This window comes from Rhopalosiphum padi, chromosome 1, assembly GCF_020882245.1.
Source record: "Rhopalosiphum padi isolate XX-2018 chromosome 1, ASM2088224v1, whole genome shotgun sequence".
In the NCBI taxonomy this organism is placed as follows: Eukaryota; Metazoa; Arthropoda; class Insecta; order Hemiptera; family Aphididae; genus Rhopalosiphum; species Rhopalosiphum padi.
The window spans coordinates 12,173,421-12,200,612 of NC_083597.1; the positions used below are offsets into that span (position 1 = coordinate 12,173,421).

Here is a 27,192-nt window from a genome sequence, read left to right on the forward strand (position 1 = left end):
GGAGACATGTGCAAGATCGCCAAGATCGTAGCATCACTATAATTCAGTAAATCTTCTGTAGACTCTTCAGGTGTTAATATTTCGCTTATCGAAGTGCTAGGTTCCCGGTATATAAAAATAATATGCGTCAAATTCTAACAAAACACACGTCATAATAATAGCAGATTTGATTTGTCTTCTAGGAGGGGAGCAATATCCTTTTGATCCAAAAATATACTCCATATTTAATAAAATAATTAGGCAGGTACTTACCATTTTGATGTTTTTTTTTTAATTATTAACTTTAGATAAATTTTGTTTCTTGACACTTACGGCTTTACGGCGCTATCTGCCTTTTTTTAGAATTACGCAAATTATCCATTTAAAAAAATTAAAATAACAAATAAATAAATTCAAAAAAACTACACTGCCTTAACACTGGCATAAATTCTTTGAAGACTATAGTTGTAAACTAAAGATTTTCGGTTGCATATTATAGATGCTAGCTTATTAAAACTAATTTGAATCAAAAATAGATTTTTCTATTTTTCGTAAGTCGATTTTTTGATAATGTAATATACATAGACATATATATACATAAGTAGTTCCTACAAATTACAGTATTTATGTAACTATGTTACTATGATGTAGGTAATAAGTAATAACTAATTAGTTATATATTATTAGACTTTTCACTTATAATAAAATATGACACTGAATGGTGGTAGACGACATCCGATAGTAAATATGTATAAAATAATATATTTACTATAGTATGCTAAAATTCTAAATTTCAAATAAAAATTATAGCGTGAAATTATAACATCTCACATCAAATATCGGGTCTATAATAGACAAAATATATTTTTCTATGTTTTGTTGAAAACAGATTTCTGATAATAGTATTAACAAGTGAGAGTTATGGCATCACAAAAGAGTGTTTTATAAATATACTATAATATATTATAATTTAAAAAAAAAATTTAATTTAAAATATCTGATTCCAACAAAACATATCAAAAATATTATCACCTTTCAAATAGTGTATTACAAAGGTCTACGATTATTAATGAGTTCGTAGCACTTGCAAGTTTCATGAAATACGAACGCACTGTTTTTAATATAAATAGACGGGTGATGCGTCTTTTTAATGTATATAACTTATTTCTGTGATATAATTAGCAACATTGTTTACTTATTTGTTACTCCAGCAACTTGCAGATCTTCTCATTAGATTCTACGTGATTACCTTCGTGACCGTGTATAACGTTCTCAATTTCTATTTTATCTGTATCGAGTTCTGCAGTTACCCGTTTAACGTCTGAAGTCGATATACAATTTTTCTTGTTTAAACCGTTTTCGTTAGATTCCACTCCGTATATAGTATATACTATATACCCTTTAAGCAATATCATGATTGAATTATTTTTAGGTATTGTATAGATATATTTACTAAAGTCGCGATTAACAGGATTAATCTTTTTTTTAGTAAAGGGTCCCCTCTATTGCTCTATCTTATTTCTGTTACGTGGGGCGTTACCGCAAATATAATTTATATTATATTGTTTTTACACAATTATGATGCTAAACAATAATAAATATTACCTTGCATTATATTTTATAAATCTTGAGTGTTATATCGTAAAAAAATGTAATTATAAATTTACAGATAAACTATATAGACATACATTTTATGTAAGAATACCCTAAGACATGGAGAATGGAAAATATACAGGGATTACTAGGTATCCTCATTTAATTATTCTTATTCGTGCAATTATTCAAATTGTAAATATTAGTATGTTGAATTATGCTCATATTATTATTATTATTATTATTATAATTATGCTCATATTATTATTATAATTATATGGATCATAGGATTATCTGCAATATGTTATCAACTAAGCTGGTGTTTTGTACTTGGTTCATCAGATTTTGATCTTTTTCTTTAATTTCCAAACCGTCTCCTTTGTCTTTTATAATTTAATGCTGCACAGAACTTTGAACGATGGTAATTTCATCTGTTTTTACCATTTACATGAATTTTTTATGACATTTCTTGTGACATATAATGTCACATGAACATTTGTAAAGTTTTTTAAACAATTTGATTTTCTTTGCAATGGAGGCATTTTTTTATCCAAAACAAATTAATTGTTTTGTTAAAAATGTGCTTTGTATCCATTTTTTAACAATTATATTAACGCGAAAAAATTCTATGTAAACTCAACGAATGAATAATACTGCAATAATTGTTAAGAACAAAAATATTAACTGAATATGCTTAACACGCGGGTTGTCGATAGTTTTACGTAAATAACGTAGGTAACTAATTATTCTTAATTCAGCCCGACAGTTTTTTTTTTTAATTTTATAAAATTAACTCCATATTCTGCTTTTTATTTGATAGTTATTCTGAGCTGTATTGTACGATCAACTGAAAACATAATTTTGTAGTTAAATATTAGAATATTATATATATATTAATATTAATATTTGTTATAATATTAAATATTAGAATTTAAGAATATTCTCGTACAAATTCCTCAGTTACAATACAAAATAAATAGCCTGATGTTATTAATTAAAAATCAAAATAATAGTTAAACCCAGTTGTTCTCAGTATTCTTAATTTTAAAATTATAAACTTGAAAAATATAACTTACCTATGGGCTATGATCTATAGAAAAATAAATTTTGAATACTGTAACTTATAATTCGAGAAAAATGTTACGAAGAAATAAGTTTATATTGTTTGGAATTTGTTGTATAAACTATGCATTTAATCTGAAAAATATGTGGCTGTAGTTGATAACGCAATCTTTTATTCTGTATAATATAATATCCAACCTCAGTGGTATTTCCAAAATTCTTTTAACACGTTGCAGCACATGGCCACCGGCGACCCAAGTCAGTCATTTCAAAGCACGGAGGACCACACTATTTTTACATAATTTGTATTCTAATCTTTTTTTTTTCAAACTATCTACTTTTTGTGGTCTACGCCACGGTAAAAACTATATTTTTCTATCTCCAAGCCGTATTAAAGTAAAGCCCATTTAAGATAATATCGAATTTGGTAGCCGGCGACCCAAGCGGCTCCTGAAAAATAATTCGGTTTAGGTCGCCGGGCATCCAATTGACTTCACAATAAATAAAATCATTTGGGTCGCCGACGGCCATGTGGCAGCCAATGTGGGGCACACACTATATGCGTTCATGTATACGAATAAAAAATATAAATCTTTTAAAAAAAAATAGCAAATACGGCAAATGAGGGGGGCCATGGCCCCTGTGCCCCGCTCTAGATACGCCACTGTCCAACCCAACCTTGAGCAATAATTTCAACTCTTATAAAAGGCAATATATGTATATGGTTTATTATGATTTGTTTTATTTATAAAAAATAAATATTTTAAAATTAGTGTTTATGTTTTTTTTTGCCGATCACTATTGCATGTTGCATTGTTATTTATCTGTAGATACACGTACACCGCAAGCGTAATTCAAAGAAAATAAAAATAATAATTAACAATTTATAATTTTGGCAATTTTGAAAATATTATCTAGAGTCTAGACATTAAAATAAAAATATTTTATTCAATATTATGATTTTTTTTTTTTTTTTTTTTAATTAATATTTTAATATTATATTTAGTGGTTCTTTAGGGCATAAATGCATGCATAGTTTAAGGCTTGTTAGCGCATGTCACCTTTTCCCCCTTGATTAAAACTGTGTACAGTACAGACATTTTAAATGTAAAACTATAATAGCCAATAGGGTAGTAATAAATAAATTATTACATCCTATCACTGCAGTAGTTATCATTTAGTATTTTGCATTGAATATGTAGACACCAGATCATAAAGAAAACATTACATTTTAATATTTGTATAAGTAGGTTTAATAATACGTACCTATAATATATAGAATATAAACTAGATTACTAAAATACATTATAATATAAACAAATTACAATTTTAATATTAGTTTAAAAAAAAATAATTCTGGTCCGTATTAATATTCTATAATAAATGTCAAACTAACATAATTTTACCGCAATGAAAAATAATTGTATAAATTATACAAAAAACGTCCTATAACAAATTAAGTCATTGTTAAAAACAAATCTCAATTTTGAATTATAGTTATTTTGATGTATCTGTGGCATGTGTAAAATTAGTAGCTTTACAGTTATAATGCTCTAAGCACTGTGTGTTCCAATTATCTGCGGTTTTCCATCGGGAACTGGTAAGCAATTCATTATTTATATCATCATACGTTTTGAAATATGATTCAAGTTTTTTGTTTGAACTGAGCTTCAATACACCACGCATTACCCTAAAAATTAAAATTATGTTATATTTATCAAACAAATAATATCAATTAGGTTTATTATACCTTGTATTAGTTGTATTACACAAACAAAAAATAAAAATAAATTTTTATTTATTCTTTATATTTACTATTTTTGATACCAATTGTATTTAAAAGAAAAGTATTATTATTATAAGCTACTTTTAAAGTTCTGTCATAGTCTAAAAAACTAATTTAAGCTTACCAATTAATCCATACGGGCGTGGCACCAAATTCCTCTGCCACAGCCATTCGACAAGCTATTCTTTCCACACATTTTTCTGAATCTATAATATTCCAAAAGACATCAATAATTGAATACGATGCCTCCAAAGACTTAGGATACCTTGCATAAGGTAAATGCTCAATTTTGGATTTTGTTGATGGCGTTTCATTATGGTTTGATAGTAATTGGCCCAGAACACGTGCTAATGATGTACCTGCAGATGCTGGTGTATTTAACGGTCCTAAAATATCCGATGAAGCTGATGGTTCAGCAATCGACGAGCGACTTGGCGCACTTGGTCTCATCATATTACTTGGGATCGAACTACTCGGTAGACCCACTAACATATTACCCGGTACACTTGTAAACAATGTTCCTGGCGGACTTGGTCTCATATTACTCGGTAGACTTGGTATCATATTACTCGGTAGACTTGGAACCATATTACTTGGTAGGCTTGGTAAGGTTGATGGATTTGCGGTTGAATTATTTGGGGTAGTCAAAAATCGAATTATTCGTCCCGGGATTGAAATTAACATAGACACGATTATGGGAAGAGTTAGTGCAGTAAGCAGCTGTGGAACTAATAAAAACGGGAGTACCATAACCTTGAATAATTTCAAAAGTAATAGAAATTTGAAAAATGTTATAACCAATAACAATTTTAGGTTGAACAGAAGAAATAATAATATTTTTATAATGGTAATTGATTTTAATTTAACTATACCGAGCTTAATAATTGAAAATATAGCAACCAATCTCCAATCGATGACTGCACTAGTATTTGATAATGGTAACGCTATCTTTTGTTGAGGAGCCAGCAGAATAGGATTATGTGGAGCTGTGATTTTCGGTGGTTCATAATTCATACTTGCCGGGGGATTATAATTTGTACTGGGTGGTTGATAAATTGTATCTGTCGGTTGATAACTCAAACTTGAAAGTTGATAATTTGTGCTTTGAGGTTGATAACTGTTACTTGGTAATTTATAATCTGTATTCAATGGTTGATGATCCATAATCGGTTGGCTCCCTAATGGTTTGTTGTTATAAGGGCCGTAAATAGTTGAATAGTAGGGGTCTAATTCCACTCCAGTATCCCTATTTATTTCACTTATGCCTGCTATACTATCAGTTTGCTTATGTCCATAATCACCCATGTTATAAGTCAAGTCATACGAGTCGTGATAATCGGTCGGCCTCTCTTTTTTGGTTGCCCAGTTGTCTGTCTCTAAATTTGAGTAATCAATGTGGTTAATTGGCCTGTTAACAAATGTACCAAAAGTATTATAATTTATAATTTACCATATAGTCATACTATAATAATTATAATGATTTAAATAAAATCTTTATATATATATTTATCTTAAAATATTTACATTTTCCATAAAAATTTAAAATTGTTACTATTATCAAAGTTATTAAAAATATCTTGGTTAATTATATGTATTTAAACAACTATAAGTTGTATATTAAGTTAAATCAAGGTATTGATCAAAAATTAAATTATTTACTACCAAGTGTTACTAATTTATTATCAGCTATTTATATATCAAACTATGTATAGATACTGTTATAAAACTAAGCTACACTGCACACTGTAACTCTACTAAAGTTGTATACTTGTATATACAATATGAATTATAAGATAATTTAAATAAAAAATCTTCTAAAGCATATTATAAAATATATTATAGCTGTAAATATGATAGATATTTGAAGCTATTTGGTATATGTAAATATATTATTACATTTAAAAAAGTATTAAAATTTGGATATTTATAATTTATATTATATATTTTTCTTGTAAACTCGAAGTCTTATAGCTTATGATAGTCAAAGAAATTAAAATAACTGATTGCACTGCATTTAAAATAATTTTTATTAAAAAAAAAAAAACAAAAAACGTTATTTAGATAAATTAACTTTCATAAGCTATAATGATGTTTTTTTGTTTTTTTATACAAAATGTTTTTAACGAAACACACAACTTTTCTTAGTTTTGGTATGAAAATACGTAAATAAGGAAGGATGTACTTGACAAACGAATCAGTGGAAACGACCGCATTTAAGGAGTTGTGTCTCAATGATAAAAGTGTAGTACACGAGTTGTGTCCCAGTGATAAAAAAGGGATACACGAATTGAGTCCCAACTGTCTTATAACGTTTTACACAAATTGTGTGTTGATAAATTCAAATCGATATTTTTCACAAGAATAAAATATGTTGTTTCGTTAATTGAAATAAAAAAGTTTTTATAAATTAAAATCGTGAAATTTGTTCATTTCAATGTTTTATAAATACCCACGTATTATATTTTATAAGATATTTACTGAATAAAATTTTTCGATTCTGTTCATTATTATCGTGTGGAAATACGACGATTATATGATTTTTTTATACAAACTTTTTCATTTTTCGTGTAATATATTATAATATATAACATACTTTTAATTTTTTAGTAGACAAATTTACAATTCGAATTTATTAAAATTGTTGGACACAATTCGTGTAACCCAAAAATAACTGCGGAGCATAATTCAGTATTTGGGACACAACCACACAACTCGTTTGCAGCCGAAAGCACTTATAAAACGCAATTATACACATTACCTGTTGATATTTTGTTGTGTATCAAACACTACGCCGTCATTACTGCCGTCATACCTATGGTTATTCGGATACCGATTTCGGCTAATCGACATATCATAATAGGTACTATTGTCAGCCAATGGTATTCGAGTCCCGGTGGACGCCCACGGACGGACATTCATCGATCGGCGACTCGGTGACAAGTATTCTACAGCTGACCGGTTTTCCGGGCTCATCCGCTCCACAGACACCACCTGCGTATAATTCTCCACTAGTCGATCTTTACTGTCGTCGTGGATCGGCATCGGTGTTTGGAAAGTCGACCGACCAAACACGAAGTACAGAAGTGTCGTGGTTATTGATGTCACCGTTAACGAAATTATCGCGATGACCTTGATACAAACCATAAGTGTTCGTCTTCGATTAGGTCCAGGCCTGTGTATACAATTTATCAGAACGATAAGAATGGTTGATCAAACTATAATGGTACCAATAAGTGTACAATAAAATAAGAAGGAAATTTTTGTTAATTTTTATTTCCACATCTCTATTAATAAAAACGAATAACAATATTATGATCGATCAAATTTAATATAAATCTAATCAAAAACCAACTCTTGATAAATAGAAATAATTTATACTCATAGTTGTTAATATAAGGATATGAACTAACGATTTTCATCGTCCTTCTGCTGTGTCAAATTAAATATATGTTACAATCCACTTAGTCAAAACGATCAAATATTAAAAAAAAAATACATATTCACAGAATACATAAAACAAAAGTGCAAACACGTTTTTTCCGAATTTGTCAATTTTAAAAAATAAGTGAAGATAAATGTAGATAGATAATATTATTATTATTATCGCGTTTATAAAATCATACATTTTAAAACATTAATTTATGTAAGACCACGGCGCTTTGTATATGCAATTTTAATTTAATTAGCATGGTAATTAAAGCACTTTTATATAAATCTAAACTGAGTAATATCATCTTAAGGTTTTAATTTTAAACTATATTAAATAAATATAAAATTGTATTTGATTAAATATATTATTATATTATGTGGAAATTGAATATCAATTACCATTATCATTTAAAATAATATAGGCGTTGACTTCTATTTATATTTGTGAATAATTTAAGTGTGTATTATATTATTATTATTGGAGCTTACCCAATGATGTTGGAAATTATTATTGTTTATTCAAAATAATTAAAATGTATAGTAGGAGAAACAATATTCACCAGAGATTTAAAAATACCAAACAACTGATCAACAAATAACAATGCGTATTGTTCATCCGTTCAAAAACACTGGACATTTCTTTATACAATTATAATTTTTGTTTAATAATGTTATATATTTTATATTTTATAAGATTATTTTAATAAAAATAAAATAATAATTTTGTCATTAATTATCTAGTTCATAGCATTAAACATCAGGTACCTCAAAAACAAAATATATAAATATTGTATCGCACTTGAAAAAAATGTGTTTGTTTATTGTTATAACATTTTAATTTTCAATATTCACAGAATTAATAAAGATTTAAAATTCAATCTATAGATACATTATTTATAGTCACTCGATGGTATTGATTTTTTTTTTTTTTATTAGCCATTAGTACAAAACTATTACGGCTCGACAATTAATGAACATAAGCAAAGTATTGGTTATATTATTATTTATTTAAATTTAACTACACTAATTTATAATAAATATTAAAAAACACAATGATTAACAACAATTTGATGATACGAATTTAAGATTTTATTGCAAAACAAAATGTACAATCCTCGTAGGGTTATTCAAAATAATTATTTATTAGTAATTTTCCATAAATGTAACTATTAATTTAATAAGTATTATATTAATGATAGGTAGACATAAATAATCAATGACATTTGGCGGGCTTACTCACATGGTTGAAAAATTATTAGTATATCATCCAAGTTCCATTGATTTATTTATGTTACTGTATTTTAAACTTATTATTTTATGTGGATTGCTAATTCAAATCTGTGAAATAAAAATTAATAAAAATAATATAAAAACAACTTTTTACTTTATGTCATAGATGTTTTGTTTACTAGATATGTCATATTACTAGTTTATTGGTGAATACAAATTTGTGTACATTTAGTAATCCCCACCTAAATTAATTAAACTGTATTCACCTTATTTTTACCATACCTAATGATTGATAATTTTGCACCGTTAACAAATTACATAGTAGAATTAATACATTATCTCCAACGGTTTATAGATTTGTCGGTTGGAAACTGTTTAACTAGTATCTTTAACATACGGATAAAATATATAGTAACACTATAATAACCATTAAAATTATTAAATAACTACAGGTCAACTATCTACTGCAGTTATTACATATTATTATGTCTACAATACATACTATAACGATTCAACAACGAATTTTATTTTTTTATCGTGGAAATAATATTATTACCTACTATGAATACTTATGAATAATACACGGTTATTATACATTCTGAAATTTGTGTGTACAAAGTTGAAAAGTATTTTGTAACAGTGAGCAAGTAAGTATATCGAGTGAGCTTTACACTTCATGTCTTTATGACTGATATAACCTATAACCGATTCAATAAACGTGTGTTTATATAAAGTGTTTTCAATTATGCATATTTATACATACGTAAATATACAAAAACAATACCAACACATAATTAAAAACATTTTCTATATAGTATTACACCTACATTTTTTATATCTACATTTTTAACTTGTAAATATATTTTATTACATACATTTATATTTATTTCATAAACATATAACGTCTAGATTTTCAAAATATACACATATTTTAAATATACGATGTATTATAATATAATATTTTAATTTTTAATAAATATATGACATAAGTTTTGTTTTTGTTAACTCTTGAAATAAATGGTGTCTTTTTTTATTTATTTTTTGTAAAATATATGTCAATTCAATTTCTGTTACCGTTATTGGATCAAAAGTTGTTTCTTATCGTAAATTATTAATTTCTGAAGGGTTCATTGATGTAAATAGAAACACTATTAGGTATCGTGTGAATTTCCATAATCATCCTCATTTTTAACATCATTAGTTATGCTTCTATAATAGAATAATAACATATAATATATATTGTTAATAATTATTATTATATATATTTTTTAATATATTATATATTATATATATATATTACATTGTATAAATCACATAAATATCAAAAAATCAAATTAATTTAACTTTTATTCTAATCAATATTTATTTTTATTTTTATTTTTTAATACTGAAGATAAAATTTTTATATTATATGTATATATATAATGTAATAGTCACTATACATTTTACAGCATTAAAAAAAAATTTTAAAAATAATTAATTAGAACAATATAGTTATTTAATTTGTGAGGTATTTTTGTTAAACACTAATATATTTATTATATTTAAGAATCCATTTTGAAAGATTTTCTCTTGTAGCTTTATATCTTTGATATTTTCCAACGACGTTTACAGTCATAAACGGTATTAATAATGATAGTAAGTTATATTTATAAAAAATATAATGATAAAAATTAAATTAAATTATAAAATATATTAAAATAACTAAAATATGCGCTGATAAATTTATTTAGGTTTAAAACTTAATTGGTTGAAAAAATAAATTATTTTGAAAACAAATACAAATTAAAATGTATGAAAAAAATGGATTATAATAAATTTAACTTTTAAAAACAAATTAGGATTAATTATTAATTTAAAAATAAAAGACAAATTAATTTAATTTATATATCAATCGCTTTTTTGAAAAATAAAATACACATCATTTATACAAAATATATTATTTGTTATGCTTTAAATATAATTCCAAATTTACCATCAATAAAATTAAATAATTGCTTATTTAATATTTATGGCAACAGGAGAATCTTTTCGTTCCCTATATAGCTTTTGCTTTTCGTATCTCATAAAGCTACATAACACGTATTGGCGTATTGCAATGTGAGGCTATAATTGTATAGTACCTATTGGAAAATTTAAATAATCGATTGACACCAATTGTATTACCAATATACACCAACAAAAGATGATATGGTAGAAATATTATAAGTTTTGGAAAATTAGAATTTTCCAAATTGTGTGGGCGCAATCAATATAGCTACAATAATACATCTTCATATTTTTTCACCAAAGAACAAGGGAACATTATTTTTTAATTACGAATAATTTGATTCTATTGTTGTGTGATTCTATTGTTGATGCTAACTGTATAAATTCATTTTTGTAGATATTGAATCTTATGGTAAAAAAGGTGATAATGATGGTAAATTTAAAAAATCGAAAATTTTAGAAAAAATAAAAATGGTGAGTTTTTTCTTCCTAATGCCAAATTCCAAATTCAGTCCAAATTTTACCATATCATCGTGAGAGATGGAGCGCATTTCATTTAAACTCACATGGCCACATATAATGAGATCATATACCTACATTCATACTCAAAAATTAAATCGAGAAATGATTGTGAAAAAAAATTTTAATTATCAGTTATCCCTTGCCTTGTTTTATTATTTAATATTGCCATATTAGTCATATTTTGTTATTTTACATAGTTTGTTCGCATAAATCTACATACCTAACTACCTTGGTATATTGGTATAATAAACTTAAACTTCTAAACTTAAAATTCTGAATTTGGGTATGTATTGTATATACATAGGTACAACTATTAACTATACAAGAATACAAATTATAATAGCCTATAAGTACTAAATAGTAAATACTATTTTTTTTTTTTTTAAATAACAATATATTCGATTCCAAATTTCCAAATAAGACACACCGTCCGACTTGAGCGCATGGGCGTGGCTTCTATAAGAATTATTATTTAGTCAAGCAGTGTTACTCCACAAACGAAAAAAAATAGTCTTATAATATAACTTTTTGGAATTGTAGATTGGCAATAGATTCAATGCTACCGTCATTCGGGCCGAGTTCTTATCATTTTTCGAACAACTGCCTACGACAGTACGACCCCGTCCTGGGGGAGTCTTGATGTCATTCTCCGTGATAAAGTAAATTTACTTTATCATGTCGTACTGTTAAGTTAGATATTAAATAGTTCATATTTTAATATTTCATATTCTCGTACTTCTTGTTATGTATGCTATACTAGCAGGCTGTAGACTGTACTTCTGTAGTTCATAGAGTATAAAAACTACTACAGTAAAAGCACTATAAGGTCTATGTGTACTATTTAATAATTAAACATAAATTAAAAATCCTCAGTGGCCTTGATCAGTCTATGTATTTCTCTCATTGAATTGTTGTCGTGTGGAGACAAATACTTAGACCAATTTAGTGTATAGCTGCCTCAGGTAAGATAAATTATACAAATTATAGGAGACAAATTGATAGTCGTTCAAAATCTTATATGCATGCTATTGCAGCAATACCATCTCTAATGATAATTTTTTTTATATACTATATACTATAGTTCACGCATCAATGGAAGTCCTCGAAGAAAATCGTAAAGTCTTGTTACGCACTAATGACCGTTTGACTAGTATAAAATCTATTGCTGTAGAAACTGAAGAAATTGGTTCTGCAATTGTTCAAGAATTAGGAGAACAAAGACAGACACTCAGTGGTACCCGCAATCGATTAGAAGACATTGACAGTTCCAGGCAAACTTCTCACCGTTATGTCTCTGCTATAAACAGACATGTTTTCCAAGATAAACTTATGCTTATACTCATTATTATAATTGAGGCTTGCTCTTTAGTTGGACTTGTCTACATAAAATTTATAAAAAAATAATTTTATCTAAACAATTTATAATATATTATACCTTAATCAACTACAAATTCATACCATTTTAAATATATTATTTTTATATTGTTATTTAGTGTTGTACTACATTTAAAAATATATACATATTTAATTATTATATTTATGGTGTACAAGATCACTACAAACTACAACTAAACATTGCTTAGTCCAAAAACATTTTTTATAATAAAAAAAACAAAATATTAACATTTACTTGGTTGTAACATATAGTATAAATTAATTATTTCATAAGCTTTTGATATAATAGTTTACAATTGAACAGCTTCTGCAACTTCTGCAACTTCAACTAATTGGCTGTCAGATAAATCATCGACTATATGATTAGCATACTCAAAACAAATTTCATCAGGCAACTTAGTGCCATCTGATCGGTACTGTTCGCAGTCAGGATCATAACATTTTTGATACCAATACATTTCGTTCAAATCAACTATGTACTTAACATTATTGTTTTTGTGTTGTCGTTTAATATTTCCACAATAACGGTTCTTCACAATACTGTAAACTAATTTGTTAACTGAAGGAAAATAATGATTTTTAAAGATTTTTCCTGGGAACACGAGATCTGATATAAACCTATCAATTCGTGGAAAAGGTGAACTTGTATAACTTGACTGACATGTATTTTGATTTTTGTTATCAAAATGTGCACGATCACTATATAATTTAGGAACAATCTGACTATCAATATTTGTGAAATTCAATAATTCATTATCATCACAACCAAATGTTATGAGAGACTTTAAAAATATTTGTTTGTCAAAACAATCCTCACAATGAGCTATTTCTGGAAGTTTGTACTTGTTAGTATTGCTTAGGACTAATGGAACATTTTTTTTCAATTTTGATGACTTAAATAATCTAAAATGTCTATTTCTTGAATATACACTTTCGTCACAAAATAAACCTTTTTCAATTTTTAAATTAATAAGATCTTTAGTAGTTATACCGCTATAAAAGCATCCATTGTCTTCTAGACAGTGATCCTCAGACAAAAATTTATTAATTTCACAGCATATAAAATGAACAAAATAACCAGCTTGACAGTTATTAGAAAATACCAAAGTCTGAAAGATTAAGTGATGACTAAATTTTTCTGCTGTTGATGAATCTAAGTCAAGAATGTCTTCTTCTTTACACATAATATTAAATTTTTGTTTGATAAACATAATAACAATTTTAACAAAGGTTTCTAACATTTTTATACCATTCGATTCTGGATTTTCATTGCGATTAAATTCTAAATCAAAATATAATTTGCATGGATTATTTTCTGGTATGATCTCATATGTGTGTCTTTCATTTTGTGGTTTACGAGAGTCATAGTACCAAAACGTTTCAGGATGAGCAACCATAAAATATCGTTGACCATTACTTTGTTCATATGTGAAGGACATACAACCATTTGATTTAGATTTTGCATAGTCTAGTGCTTCTTGTTGCCTAGGAAAGTTTTTCCAGCCAATTGGAGGTCCCAACAACCGTTTGACATTAATTAAATGGCATGGTTCACGTCTTACCTTTTTGGATGAAGTTGTTGATGGTATTAAATGAAACGAACTACGTTTAGAAGAACCATAAAACACTATAGTAGTTAGACCCGACATGATCACATAGAACTATTTTCTGATAATAATCATTAAACAAAGCAAAATGTAAAAATGCCATAAAATAATTAGTACAATTGTTCTGTGGTATATTAAAAGCAAAAATGTAGTAATTGCAAAAATAAATTATTGTAAATAAAATATAAATTAGAAATAAATGTTTTATGTATATTGTATAGTAATAAGAATTATTATCCGTCTCAATGATTACTTGTTTACTTTTTCAAATTGTTGCATGATAAGTGATAACCGTTAGAGATTAGACAAAATAAGTATCTTATTATTGAATAATTATAATAATAATATAATATTATAATATATATATATATATTATTATTATTATTATTATAATTATAATTATTATTTATGCATAATTGCAGTTAAGCTACTACACGTTAAGAATAACGAATGTACGCTAATCATTATTTAGGAATTTATCCTTCCGAAATGTCTTAAAAAAAGGAAACCCCAAACATAATAGTTATTATAATTTATAACCACAATTTATTTAAGATTTAATTGATTTGAGGCAGGGACTGGAACCGTACCGAAAAGAACCGGTTTTGGTATCGGAACCCTTTGAATATTGGGAACCGGAACCTCACCGAAAACCTAATTTAAATTAATTCTTAACCGGAACCGTTACTTTTTTGTGAAGGTTTTTTATGATTAATTTTGGTTTTGTAATAGATTAAATAGTAGGTAAAGTATAGATATAGTACCTTTGTGGTAATAATAAATAAAAAGTTCGTGATATTTTGAAATTTTAAATACCGAATACTTGATACAATAAGTGGTCATTATTAATTAATACATAACAATTATAGTATAAACTAGATATAAAAATTTAAAACAAAATCAAAAGGGTTATTTAAAACGGGATTATGTGCATTAATTGATAGTGTTTAGTTATTATTTTACTTATTTAGTCTTTTCCTTTGTCCTAAACAATTGGTAGGATATCTGGTTGAAAATTGATATTAACTTATCATAATTTATGGCAATTTACACTACTAATATTTTTAAAAAATCAAAACACAGCCAAATTTTTTTTTACAAAAGTATAAAACCAAAACAGGAAACGTATTTTTCATTTTTAAGAACCGAAAAGAAACCGAAACTTAAATTTAAAACCGAAAAGAAATCGAAATTGAAATTTTAGTTCTTATAGGAACCTAACCGAAACCGGAACCGTAATAATCATTAAAAATCATAATAGTAAAAAAAAATCATAGTCCCTGATTTGAGGACTATGTCAGATCTTTAAGATCAAAGTGTATCAATCCATTAAACCCCATATTCAATACATACAATATAATATAAGTGTATGCATTTTAATACTATAAACAAAATAATTTTCAATTTTTGTGATCTCAATAAACGCTTATAATATAAAACTGTGATAATTGATTAAGTATGTATTTGCGATACTTTTTAATTGAAATATGATAATATAAACAATTTAGAACCTTATACTAAATTGTCTAAATTTAATATTTTAATCATAAGGTAATACTAATATGAATATTTGGTGAAAAACAGGGGGCTATACAAAGTTAGAAAATGTAGATATAGAAAGAAAGTATACATCTAACCAAATAAATAGAAAATTTTGTGTAAAGTAAAAAACATTTGTTTAGAAAATATAAATTAGTAAGTTCATAATATAATTATTGTGATAGAATAATTTTTAAATGAGATAATATTATGTAAATATAATTGAATACTAATTATCAAATAATTATAATATTTGAAAATATATAACCGAAAAGTATTTATTTTTTTATTTTTTATATTTTTACGCGTTTACCAATCAAATTAACAAATATAAGTATAATAATAAGTAAGCTATTCAAAAAAATTTAACGAAACCAAAAACTCTTTATTATTAATTTGGATTTCCAACAACAATTTTATTGTTCCTAAAAGTGTGTCGAAATAACACATTTCTTAATTTTGGCCAGTCACCTTATGATACCTACATATTACTATTATAGATTCATACTAAATAGTAAATACTTTATGACATATTGGCATGGTAGACAATACGTCAATACGGGCAACTTCGTGCAAATTTAAGTGGGTTAATTATTCTACTGTAGTACTACTCTACGAGATGGGTTTTGGGTATTCCGGTATTCGAGTGCTTTGTATCATTTATACAACTTTTTTATACTTGTGTAGGTATTGGAACCTAATTAATAAATAAAATTAATCTTAGAAGTACTTTCCAAATAAAAATATTATTAGGTGACAGGTGTAGATAAATACCTTAACATACATTGTGTATTAAATTTGGAGAAACTTGAATTTAATTTAAAAATCTGACCAGGTTTTTCCACAAACCAGTGCAGTTGTAATATTATATGGCTCACAAATTTATTTTGGTCTATATTCATACTCACTTGATTCAAATAATTATTTTCCAGATGCTATAGCTGATAAGTTATAAAGCTCTAAAGAATAACACTACTAAATTTCTCTTGTTTCATTTGAATAAATTTTTAAATATTGCAAATTCTTATTGGTCCCAACTCCCAGGAATCCATGTAAAAACAGTGCAATTGCACTACTATATACTCAACGACCCACTGAATCTGACATATACAAATAACTAGGACTTGAAAAAATGTTCTTGCCATACTGAAATACCGTTAACCATTTTATATGAATTCTAGGAAGTTCAAACTTTAGGTAACAAAATTTGATTAATATTTATAGATTTAATGATTCAAGTAATAGGGTAAATAAATTAGGTAGTAAGGTAAAGTCTCAAGTAATCTTATAATGTATTGATTAAGCATCTTTATTTATGTCGGTTTGTAAAAAAAAATATATATAATATATATACCTATATATGTATTATAGCCATAACATCAAATATTTTCTATACATTATATATATATTTTTTTTATAGTTTTTATAAAACAATTATTTTTGTCAATTTCAAATTTTACAAATATGTTACTTAAATATATTAAATCACTGATAATGAACTAAAATAAAAAAGAAAGAAAGAAATCCAGTATAAAAGTACAATTATTATATTATTATTAAACATATTTGAAAAATAAATTTAACTAAATGTTTCAAAATTTCATCAATAAAATAATTATTTACATAAATAAATTTGGGCAATTTATATAATAAATAAAATTTATTGATAAATGTATAGATAATGTTGAAAAATAATTATTCAATTTTAATTGCTCAAATGTTTCATTTCGAATAAGACAATAATATATTGTACATAAATAAATACATATATATATACATAAAACAGTATTATAAAATTCGTTCGTAAAACAATAAGTAAGCTTGACAGTTTTGAACAACATTTGGTGTTACTTGTCTAACCATACTATCACTAACACAATACCAGGTACCACTTGGAGCTAAATGTGAAGGATCATCATTGCCATCAATAACTTTTGGTGGTTTAGTTTTACTGCCTTCTAAAAATGAGTGTCGATAGCTATCATCTTTAACTGGATCTCTAACCTAAAAAATTAATATATACCATATATAACTATAATAAATGTTAGCATAAAACATGCTGGAAGAAACTGTTAAGAATAAATTAACCATACTTTTACGTATGAAAGATAATGACCACTATGCAAAAATCCATTATGTTCCACTACACCATACAGCGAGTATAATATTCGGTTTTGACCTTGGCTTAACTTGTTCTAAATAAATAAACCATTTAAATATTAATGTTTGTAATATATTTAAATATATATTTGTATTATAACTAACTTGACATTTAACAGAGCAGTAAGGAGCAATATCCAAAACCCATTGAAATGATACATCTCTTGTCATTTTACGTGTAGTTGAATAACACATTTGAAACCGTTTTAAATGCAATATTAAAATAGCTGGAGGGGAACTAATTAACATTTGTTTGGTACTTTGGCGATAAATTGTCTTATCTTCATTTGTTTCTATGAAAAATAATTACAATTTAATAACAATTGTACTACGATTTCTATTACAACCTTACTTTTTTTGTGTTGTTCAGTACACCGCTCACATGAAACTTTATTATTACCGGTCATTATTTCAGAGGCAGTAAATTGATTAAGACAAGTCAACACTGAACACTCGCTATCTTTACATTTTGGTTGAGGTTGCAATGTAGCTTGAGGACATTCTTGAGAAAATTCGCCTTCTTCTTCATCCTCTACATCTTCTTCACTTTTTGAATCATCAAATAATCCATCACTGTTGTTATCACTAACATTTGGTGTAGGATTGTTACGCTCCTAATAAATAAAATATAGTTTAACAATTACAATTTTAAGTAAAAATTAATTGTAAAATTGAAAATAACAGTTTAATTGAGATGTATGTTTCAATGTCTTTATTATGAATAAGCATTTATAAATTATTCATAAAATCATTACCTGATTTTCATTTGCACTATCTGTCCCGACATCCATGTAATCTGGACTAACATTGGCACGCATGGAATCAAGTGATGACCCTTGAGGTGAACTTGGGCTATTAGCAGGACTGCCAGGTAATACTGAATCCAAATCCATGGGTTTTTCAGAATCTAAGATTTGATCAGCATCCATTTGTCGATCAGGATCAGCCAGTGGAGTGTTATTCATTAATGTAGTAAGTTCAGTAATACTTAGCGAAGGACTTGTAACATTAGATGGTTGCTTTTCTGAACCATATCCAGATTCTGGATTTTCTTTGTTTTCATTCTTCCAAACAGACATTTCTACTTCATTTGTTTCAATTTCCATATTGTCTTCTATGTCCGCATCATTATTCACAGCTTAAATTAATAATTATAAAAAATGTATAGATTACAATATTATTCAATTTAAAATGTATCAAGACTAAAATAATATTACCTAATGGATCTTGCATTTTATTGTTAAATTGTTTATGCTCATGTTTCTTTCGCCTTCCTTGTTTTAATGCTAGTTTACGTTCTTTTTTTGTTTGATGTTTAGATTGATTAAAAACATCATTATCTTTTTTACGTGGAAATGATAATGGGTGGTTCTATTAATAATAATTATTATTATTCACAAAAATTTAGTTGTTATTAAGGATAGTTAAAAAATACTTGCCTTATCAACTGCTATTGGTAAACTCAAGTCTAGGAAACTTTCTGTTACTTCTGATTTATGACCACAGGTTTGACATTGAACAACACTTAAAAGTTCACCTTTGAATACATGATCAGGACGTAAAAGAACATCTTGTAGTTTTTTGCCAAGCTCTTTAATTTTTGCAGTTTTTTTTTCATCAACTTCACTTGGATCAACATTCATTGATAAACCATAATGATGTACAATTGTCCTTTTATAACGCTAAAAGTAAATTATAATTAATTTAAATAAATTTTAAATTGATTGACTTATAAGTGGAATAAGGAATAATATGGATATGTAGATGATCAAATTTTGTTTTAAAAATTTTTTTGAACTTTTGAACTTTTTTAAAAGATATAGAAATCACAAATTTTTTTTTTTTTTTATATTTTTTACTAATAACTAGAATTTTCTTAATGTTCTCTTTGTAAACAAAATCTGTGATATGTAATTAAATATTTTATAATTTAGCTACATCAAACTTTTCATTACCCGTCACATTCACAAAATGCAACAAAACCAGGCTCAAAAATATATAGTGATCTAAAGCTGAACAACTGTTAAAATTTAATACAGTAGAACCTCTCTAATCCGTCTCCTTCGGGATTGGGGGGTGTGGTCAGAACGCGAAAAAGGTCGGATTATCAGAATATACAGAACCCTAATAAGGGAAATATTAAACTAGCAATTAATTTTATATATCTACTATAAATTGGAAAATCCAAATGTATTTTTAAACTATTTATATCGATAAAACTATGGTCGGATCAACCGAAGTGGCGAACCAGCCGAGAACGGACGAGAGGGGTTCTACTGTATATTATATTTTAATTTTATTAAAAATATATAAGAGCAGAAGAATTAGAAACAAACGTTAGATAAATTGAATCATTGACGTAATAAAAATAAAATAAAAGTAATAAAATACCAGCAATATATTATTATAACATAGGAAAATTAAACTTTTATGTACTTATAATAATACACATTATAATGATATCATTAAAGCATACCTTCAAGTCATCATCACGTACAGAGTCCAAAAGATGACGTAAAAGTTCATGAGAATCGTGCTGACTGTAGCCAATAAACATTTTACATTTTTTTCTTAATGAATCTAAAAGTGCACTAGGTGTAAATGTCGATTCGCGTTCATTTGTAATTTCTTGAAGAGTGGTATACAGGTTTTCAGTTAATGAACTCCATTTTTCTTGATGCACAGTCTATTAAAAAATTAAAATGTAAATTTCTTAATCTAAATTAGGTTAGTTTTATTTTCAACATCAGTTTTTCTAATTGAAACATATTTCATGATAAATAAAAAACTAAGCATGAGAGTCTCAAACTCATCAAACTTTAAGAAATTTAAATAGATTGAAATTCAATTTTCTCTGCTTCGAACTACATTGACCCAATGTGAACCTAGTCATGCTTGTTCTGTACCACCGTAACACTTTGTCCCCCACTTCTTCTTTACTAATACCAGCTATTTTTGTATCATTCACCATTTTGTCTACTTATCTTAGGTCTTTCTCTCCCTTTTATTCCTTCTACATTCATTACTATAAACACACACACTGCCTTTAATCCACCTTTCTTCATTAACATAACTGAATCATATCAACCTATCTTCTTTATTTTGATAAGTATTAATGAAACACATTAACTACCCCAAAAAAATTATTTTTTTTTTTTCTATCTTTCCTACCAAGTTACTTCACACAACCACCTTGGTCTTTCATCTCTATTTTGTTAGTGGACAATTATTCATTGCTTGTTTATAAACAAATATTGAAATAAAAACGTTGTGAAGAAATATATGTAAAAAATTAAAAATTGCAAATGGCAAATTTAAATTTAAAAACTTGCAACCAATATTTTAATTTTCGGGCATTTAAAATTTAACAGAATTATGCATATGCTCATATATAAATTGTTGCCATAATTTTGTTACATAAAACCAATTTGTGAATTTAAATTTTTTTAAATAAAATTAATTATAATTTAATATCTATTATATTAAGGATTTTTAAACAATTTTATTTTAGTGATATCTATCTGGCAACTAAATGGCTTAAATAACACTATAATTACATATTAATTAATATTTTATAAGTTAGAACAAGATGAATTGATATAGCATAAAACATAATAGTCAATAAATACCTTGTTAATAAAATAATACTTACAATATCTTCATTATCTAATTTTATGGTCATTGGTTCACCAGATTCACTTATGTCAAGTAAAAACTTTCTTAAAAATGGAGTTTGCGCAAGACATTGCAAAACTGAATTATAAAAGCATGTATTTCCTAAATTGGTTAAACCCTGAAATTAAATATAATAATTATTGTCAAGAGTAAATAATTTTTATGGGGGTAAGACTGTACACTATGCTTCCAATTTTAACTACAACACTAGTTTATTTTGGTTTAAAGCATTAGATGCCCCACCTAACTATTTTATAAAAATTAATATTGGTTGTAAATAAATAGAATAATGGTTGAGAGAATATTATTTCTATTTAATTTGTTTCTCTGATGCAAACAAAATATAGAAAAAATGCATCCACACAAAATCACCCAATAAAAAAATTATAGAAAATAATACTAAGTAAAAGGTATCAATTTGAAAAATATTGTCTCAAAACAGTTTAATATCAAATTAATTCTATACTATTTTTAAGTCAAATAATAGTAAGATATAAAATTAATATGTCAAACTCTCAAATATATTATCCTTAAATAATATTTATAATAGGTTATTTTACTCTATGATTACTCAAGTCATAGAAAACAATTTTATATGAATGCGTTTTATTTATGCCTTGCATGGTCTAAGAAAAAACAACAACAAATATTGTGCTGACATTTTCTTAAATTAATTAAAAACTATATGTAATTATAAATTTTATAACACATAATAAACTATAAACAGTTGCCCTGAGCCACCATTTATGTTATGTGACAGCAATTATAAAATATTGTATATCTCTGGAATGGTGTATCAGTAACAAATAAATGTTAAAATTGGGGAGAATATGACTATTAATATAAATATTCAAATATTAATAAGATTTAGTAATAGAAATTTAATATTTACAAATTATCTGTTTTTGATGAAATGTTAACTATGTTTAACATCATACTTAAAAATCAAAACAATGTCTCCTATTTTATTATTAAATAACTGGTTATAAAAACAATTAAAAATGAAAAATTTGTATTTCAGTACTCCTTTTCATTCCCCAAAAATCCCATTTCAATATAATGTCATCCAATTGAAATATGTAATGCGTCCAGATAAAAATGTATCATTAAACAGCTAGGTTAATTGTGGCTTTGGTAATTTTAAAGAATTAATAAACTAAACAGCAATTTCTACTGTAATATACTCAATGCCCATAAATACCAAACCAATAAATAAATTAATTCATAAAACATACATTAAAAACCTATATTTTAGCAAATACATGTTTCCCACCAAAAATCTGGACTGAATTTGTGACAATGAATAATCAAACAACCAATAGTGTGAAGCAATCCACCAAAGTTAAATAATTTATTTTATGCTAGTCATCCAAATATTAAATAAGCAAATGAGCCAAATCATGAACACAGTTAACCTAATAATATAATACAACTGGCCACTGGGATTCAATTAACCTAGTTTTAATAAAATGAGGTAGAATTCACTCAATGACTATAATAAAAAATAAATACTGAAATGGTTAGACAAACTACATCTAAAAAAAAAAAAAAAATAGAAAACAACTAATAACAAAAGTTACAGTTAATTATTTTAGTGTTTATCCCAAGTAGTCTGTAGGAGTTTCAAGATTTTAACAGCTCACTACAATATAATGCAAGCTTTGAAATAAGTTTATTGACACACAAAACACTGTATAGTGTATGTATGTCAGCATTTAAAAGTATAGAAAACTTACTCTAGGTCTTTTGCATCGTTCGACATTGTTAGTAATACTTTCAGATAGCTCAAATGTTTTTTTTAATGATGGGGCGTCATCATCGGATTTATTTACTCCATTACACTTTTTCGAAGAATTTTCTGAAAAAATAAATAAATAAATATTACATAAATGCTAATTATTATTATCTACTAACCTGAAATTAATTTATCATCTGCTTCAGTAGAACAACCTTGAATTGGAAGATCATTCATTTTATTTTTAGCTGTTTGTGCTTGTTTCATTTGATTGATCGAGTTTATTATTATTTGTAGCTTTTTAGAACTGGATACTAATATTTCTTTTTCACAATCGTTGCATCTATATAAATAAACAAATCAATTAAAAAAAGACTTGCTATCTAAAATAAATTATAGAATGTTTTATTGTTCTCAAAGTTTTAACTTGAAATATTAAATTTGAATTAAAAAGATCTAAATTTTAACAATTGAGTCAATATAAATGTGAGACAATAAATAAGCATACTCATATATTTCAACTCCAATATGATGAAGTATTCCTCTATCTTAACCTACTATTTATTAATGCCATTAGGTAAAGATGTGCAAAAAAGTTGCAATTTTTAATTTTAGGAATTAAGGCTGATTGATGGATATAAATTTGGTCAAACAATGGAATGCTAATTGTAATAAATGTATAAGCTAAATTGTATAGCACAAGAAAAGTTCTGGTCTTTTATTTATTCATGAATCTTGATTCGGTTTTCATCACAATTTAAGATAATTATTATACTACCAAGTACCAACCCTTAACCCTAGCCTCTAAAATAAAACCTTTCAAATGGTTTACAAACACACTAAATAAAACAGATATAAAAATAATTATAGTGCCTATATGTCAACATTCATCCTACATCTAAATTCTACAATCTTAGATTTACAGTAATCATGATAATACAATTTGGGGGTGACATATTTTTTTTTTTATTAACTTCATGCCATCTTATCAGAAGCAAATGTAAAATCAATAATTTTAAATTGAGGTTTAAAGCTCCTAGAGTGATTGACAACAAAAGACTGTTGCCACTCATCACACATTCCTTAAGTATGGCTTTATTTGTATTTTAAAAAAATCAATAATACAATTACAGATTACAATCAAATACTAATCATTCTATTATATATCTTTTTTTGTTATATATAATGGATAAAATGAATAAGTATGATATAATAGTTATTTTTAAACTTAATTTTCTGACTTTCTAAACAGTAATTAACCTATTCGGGCTAATAGTATCTCCTTTCTTACACACACTGTCAAAAACATACAATTTTAGTAATCTAATACAAATCATTTATCAGAAATTTTAAAGCCATTCAATACTATAAACTATTAGCTCCCCATTAATAAACTTACCCTTCATTACAGCAAGTGGATTAAATCATATATTATAGGCAAGAAGCGAATTTAAAAAATTGTTAGAACTGCAACTTACACAGTTCAAGGTTATTTACAAAGGAGATATTTGAGTCCTGTACTATTTGCCTTTTTTATTAATTCCATATCACTATATTGACTCGGCCAATTTTTTCTGTTCGTTTAAAACATGAAATTTATTTTGAGTTGACAACTAATTCCGTTGCCATACAGGATAAATTAAATTTATTCACTGCCTCGGTTAATTATCTAATACTAACTCAAAACCTTTACTTTACATTTGAACAAACATGGATTCATCAAATTTAATACAAAGTTCACTTCACTAAATTGTATTCATTTGCTTTATTTTGCTATCGTAAGGTAAATTCTAAGGTTTTATGTAGATGTGTAATATCCATATTACTTAAGACGCATGTTCTGTTATGCCAAATTAATTATGACTTCATTAATACCTCAGGTTTCTGTCTACCTTACTTATTTAATTTAATTTTAATTATTTTAAAATTTTCTAACACCACAAATTATTATAGGTATTATTATATTATGTAGTTTTGCCAATTGCAGCTGATATTTCGCATAAAATATACAAGTAATGATAACAAAAATAATAAACTTACCTAATTATTAAACTTTCAATATTAACAGAAATAGAATGAGAATCACTTCTTGGAGTATTCTGATGTTTAACAATATGGTTGACTTCAAGATTAGAACAATGAAATGATCCACACTGTAGACAAATGTTTAGCTCCTAAAAAATAATTAAAATTTTACTTATACTAAGGTGTTTACAAATGATTGCATAAGGAGCATGTAGAATTAAATTCTAATTTTTATAATAAAGTATGTTCAAAAAAATACAATAATTTGCTTAACATAAGTTATTATAAAACAATTTACATACTTCCAAGCTTTTGTTTTTACATTCAGTACACTGTGCAACAATCTTTTGTAAACATTTGTTTACATTGTTTACGTTGACTGCTTTTTTGACATGAGTGCAAGGATGTTTAAGAACTGGAAAAAACATATTAATATTTAAAACTGAACATGTTAAATGTGAAGACGACCAGTGGAGTTTGTTACAGGGCATAGACTCACAGTTTGCTGGTTGACTTTTTAATTCTCCCGAATCTGACGAATCGCCAGCATTAAGTGGAACAGGAGCATTAGAACTTTGCCGGTTACGTTTCTTATTTTTGCCTTTTGCCATGACTTAGAAGGATGCAAAATGCAGATCAAAAAAACCTCAACACTGGACGTCTATTTATAAAAGATTTTATTTTTGGAAAAAACGTGATTAGGCGAAAAATATGGAAACAAGAGATAAGAGGCTCATGCCGCAATAAGTAGTCAATGTGCATAATATAATTTTACAATGACCGTAATAAAATTAATCACAATCATTATGAAAACATTTGAAAACGATTACGTACCTTCCTTCTTTTTTTCTAATCAGGAAACAGTGCTTCTGTACATCGACGTTTAGACAAATAGTGACGAAGACACTTTCTATTTTATTTTTATTAAAGCTATCCTAGCGTTGTTACTTCTTGTTCACTGGCTAATTTTATTGGTTACTCTAAAGTGTGATTTGCTTCGTCATTTTTGTATTTTTAATAAAAAAAAAAATTTTAAATATTATGGCGATGGGATGCCGTATTACAAACATATACACATTAACATTATGGTGTAGCTAAAATTGTTATAGAGACCAAAACCTGTGTCCAGTACTTGAGTAAAGTATAAGTGTATAATATACTATGTATTACAATAGGTAAATTACACAGAATACACTGTAGACTGTAGTATGTAAACCTAAGGTTTTGTGTGAGTGTTAGTGTGTGTGGTGTGTATATGTGTGTGTACTACAGAGTACAGAGAATGAGAGCTGGATATCTTTTTATGCTACAGAGTACAGAACTACAGACTTACAGGCTATGGACGTGTAGTAATTGATTAGGGGGGGAATGACCGGGTGAAGTGTGGAAGGGAGTGCATGCAATACATTAAGAATTTGAATACAGCTGATAAGTTTCCCGTGAGGACGACGACGTGGTAAGCGCGT

At 26.6% G+C, this 27,192-nt stretch overlaps 4 protein-coding genes across 5 annotated transcripts; 1 reads left to right on the top strand and 3 right to left on the bottom strand.

Moving 5' to 3' along the window:
* Positions 1 to 3,909: 3,909 nt before the first annotated feature.
* Positions 3,910 to 7,577, bottom strand: LOC132931957 (uncharacterized). Its single transcript, XM_060998081.1, has 3 exons — positions 7,179 to 7,577; positions 4,545 to 5,828; positions 3,910 to 4,324 (listed from the first exon to the last, which is right to left on the bottom strand). The coding sequence occupies exons 1-3, from the start codon at positions 7,562 to 7,564 to the stop codon at positions 4,132 to 4,134; spliced, it is 1,863 nt and encodes a 620-aa protein (XP_060854064.1). The 5' UTR covers positions 7,565 to 7,577; the 3' UTR covers positions 3,910 to 4,131.
* A 4,624-nt stretch (positions 7,578 to 12,201) lies between these two features.
* LOC132917610 (vesicle transport through interaction with t-SNAREs homolog 1B) lies at positions 12,202 to 13,126 on the top strand. The gene is made up of 2 exons (XM_060978434.1): positions 12,202 to 12,552; positions 12,672 to 13,126. The coding sequence occupies exon 2, from the start codon at positions 12,683 to 12,685 to the stop codon at positions 12,992 to 12,994; it is 312 nt and encodes a 103-aa protein (XP_060834417.1). The 5' UTR covers positions 12,202 to 12,552; positions 12,672 to 12,682; the 3' UTR covers positions 12,995 to 13,126.
* Positions 13,127 to 13,275: 149 nt separating this feature from the next.
* On the bottom strand, positions 13,276 to 14,634 carry LOC132932056 (DNA-directed primase/polymerase protein-like). Its single transcript, XM_060998250.1, has 2 exons — positions 14,235 to 14,634; positions 13,276 to 14,159 (listed from the first exon to the last, which is right to left on the bottom strand). The coding sequence occupies exons 1-2, from the start codon at positions 14,632 to 14,634 to the stop codon at positions 13,276 to 13,278; spliced, it is 1,284 nt and encodes a 427-aa protein (XP_060854233.1).
* Positions 14,635 to 17,662: 3,028 nt separating this feature from the next.
* LOC132931645 (ubiquitin carboxyl-terminal hydrolase 16/45) lies at positions 17,663 to 27,068 on the bottom strand. Of its 2 annotated transcripts, XM_060997543.1 has the most exons (15): positions 26,561 to 27,068; positions 26,226 to 26,387; positions 26,029 to 26,141; positions 25,742 to 25,875; positions 23,881 to 24,044; positions 23,703 to 23,824; positions 21,944 to 22,084; positions 20,768 to 20,977; positions 19,731 to 19,973; positions 19,509 to 19,662; positions 19,047 to 19,429; positions 18,644 to 18,905; positions 18,397 to 18,584; positions 18,225 to 18,326; positions 17,663 to 18,135 (listed from the first exon to the last, which is right to left on the bottom strand). In XM_060997543.1, exons 2-15 carry the CDS (start codon positions 26,335 to 26,337, stop codon positions 17,920 to 17,922), a joined length of 2,544 nt encoding a protein of 847 aa, XP_060853526.1. In that variant the 5' UTR covers positions 26,338 to 26,387; positions 26,561 to 27,068; the 3' UTR covers positions 17,663 to 17,919. The 2 variants fall into 2 exon arrangements, with proteins under 2 accessions (XP_060853526.1, XP_060853527.1); XM_060997544.1 differs by lacking the exons at positions 26,029 to 26,141; positions 26,226 to 26,387 and having other exon boundaries at positions 26,561 to 27,066.
* Positions 27,069 to 27,192: the final 124 nt, after the last annotated feature.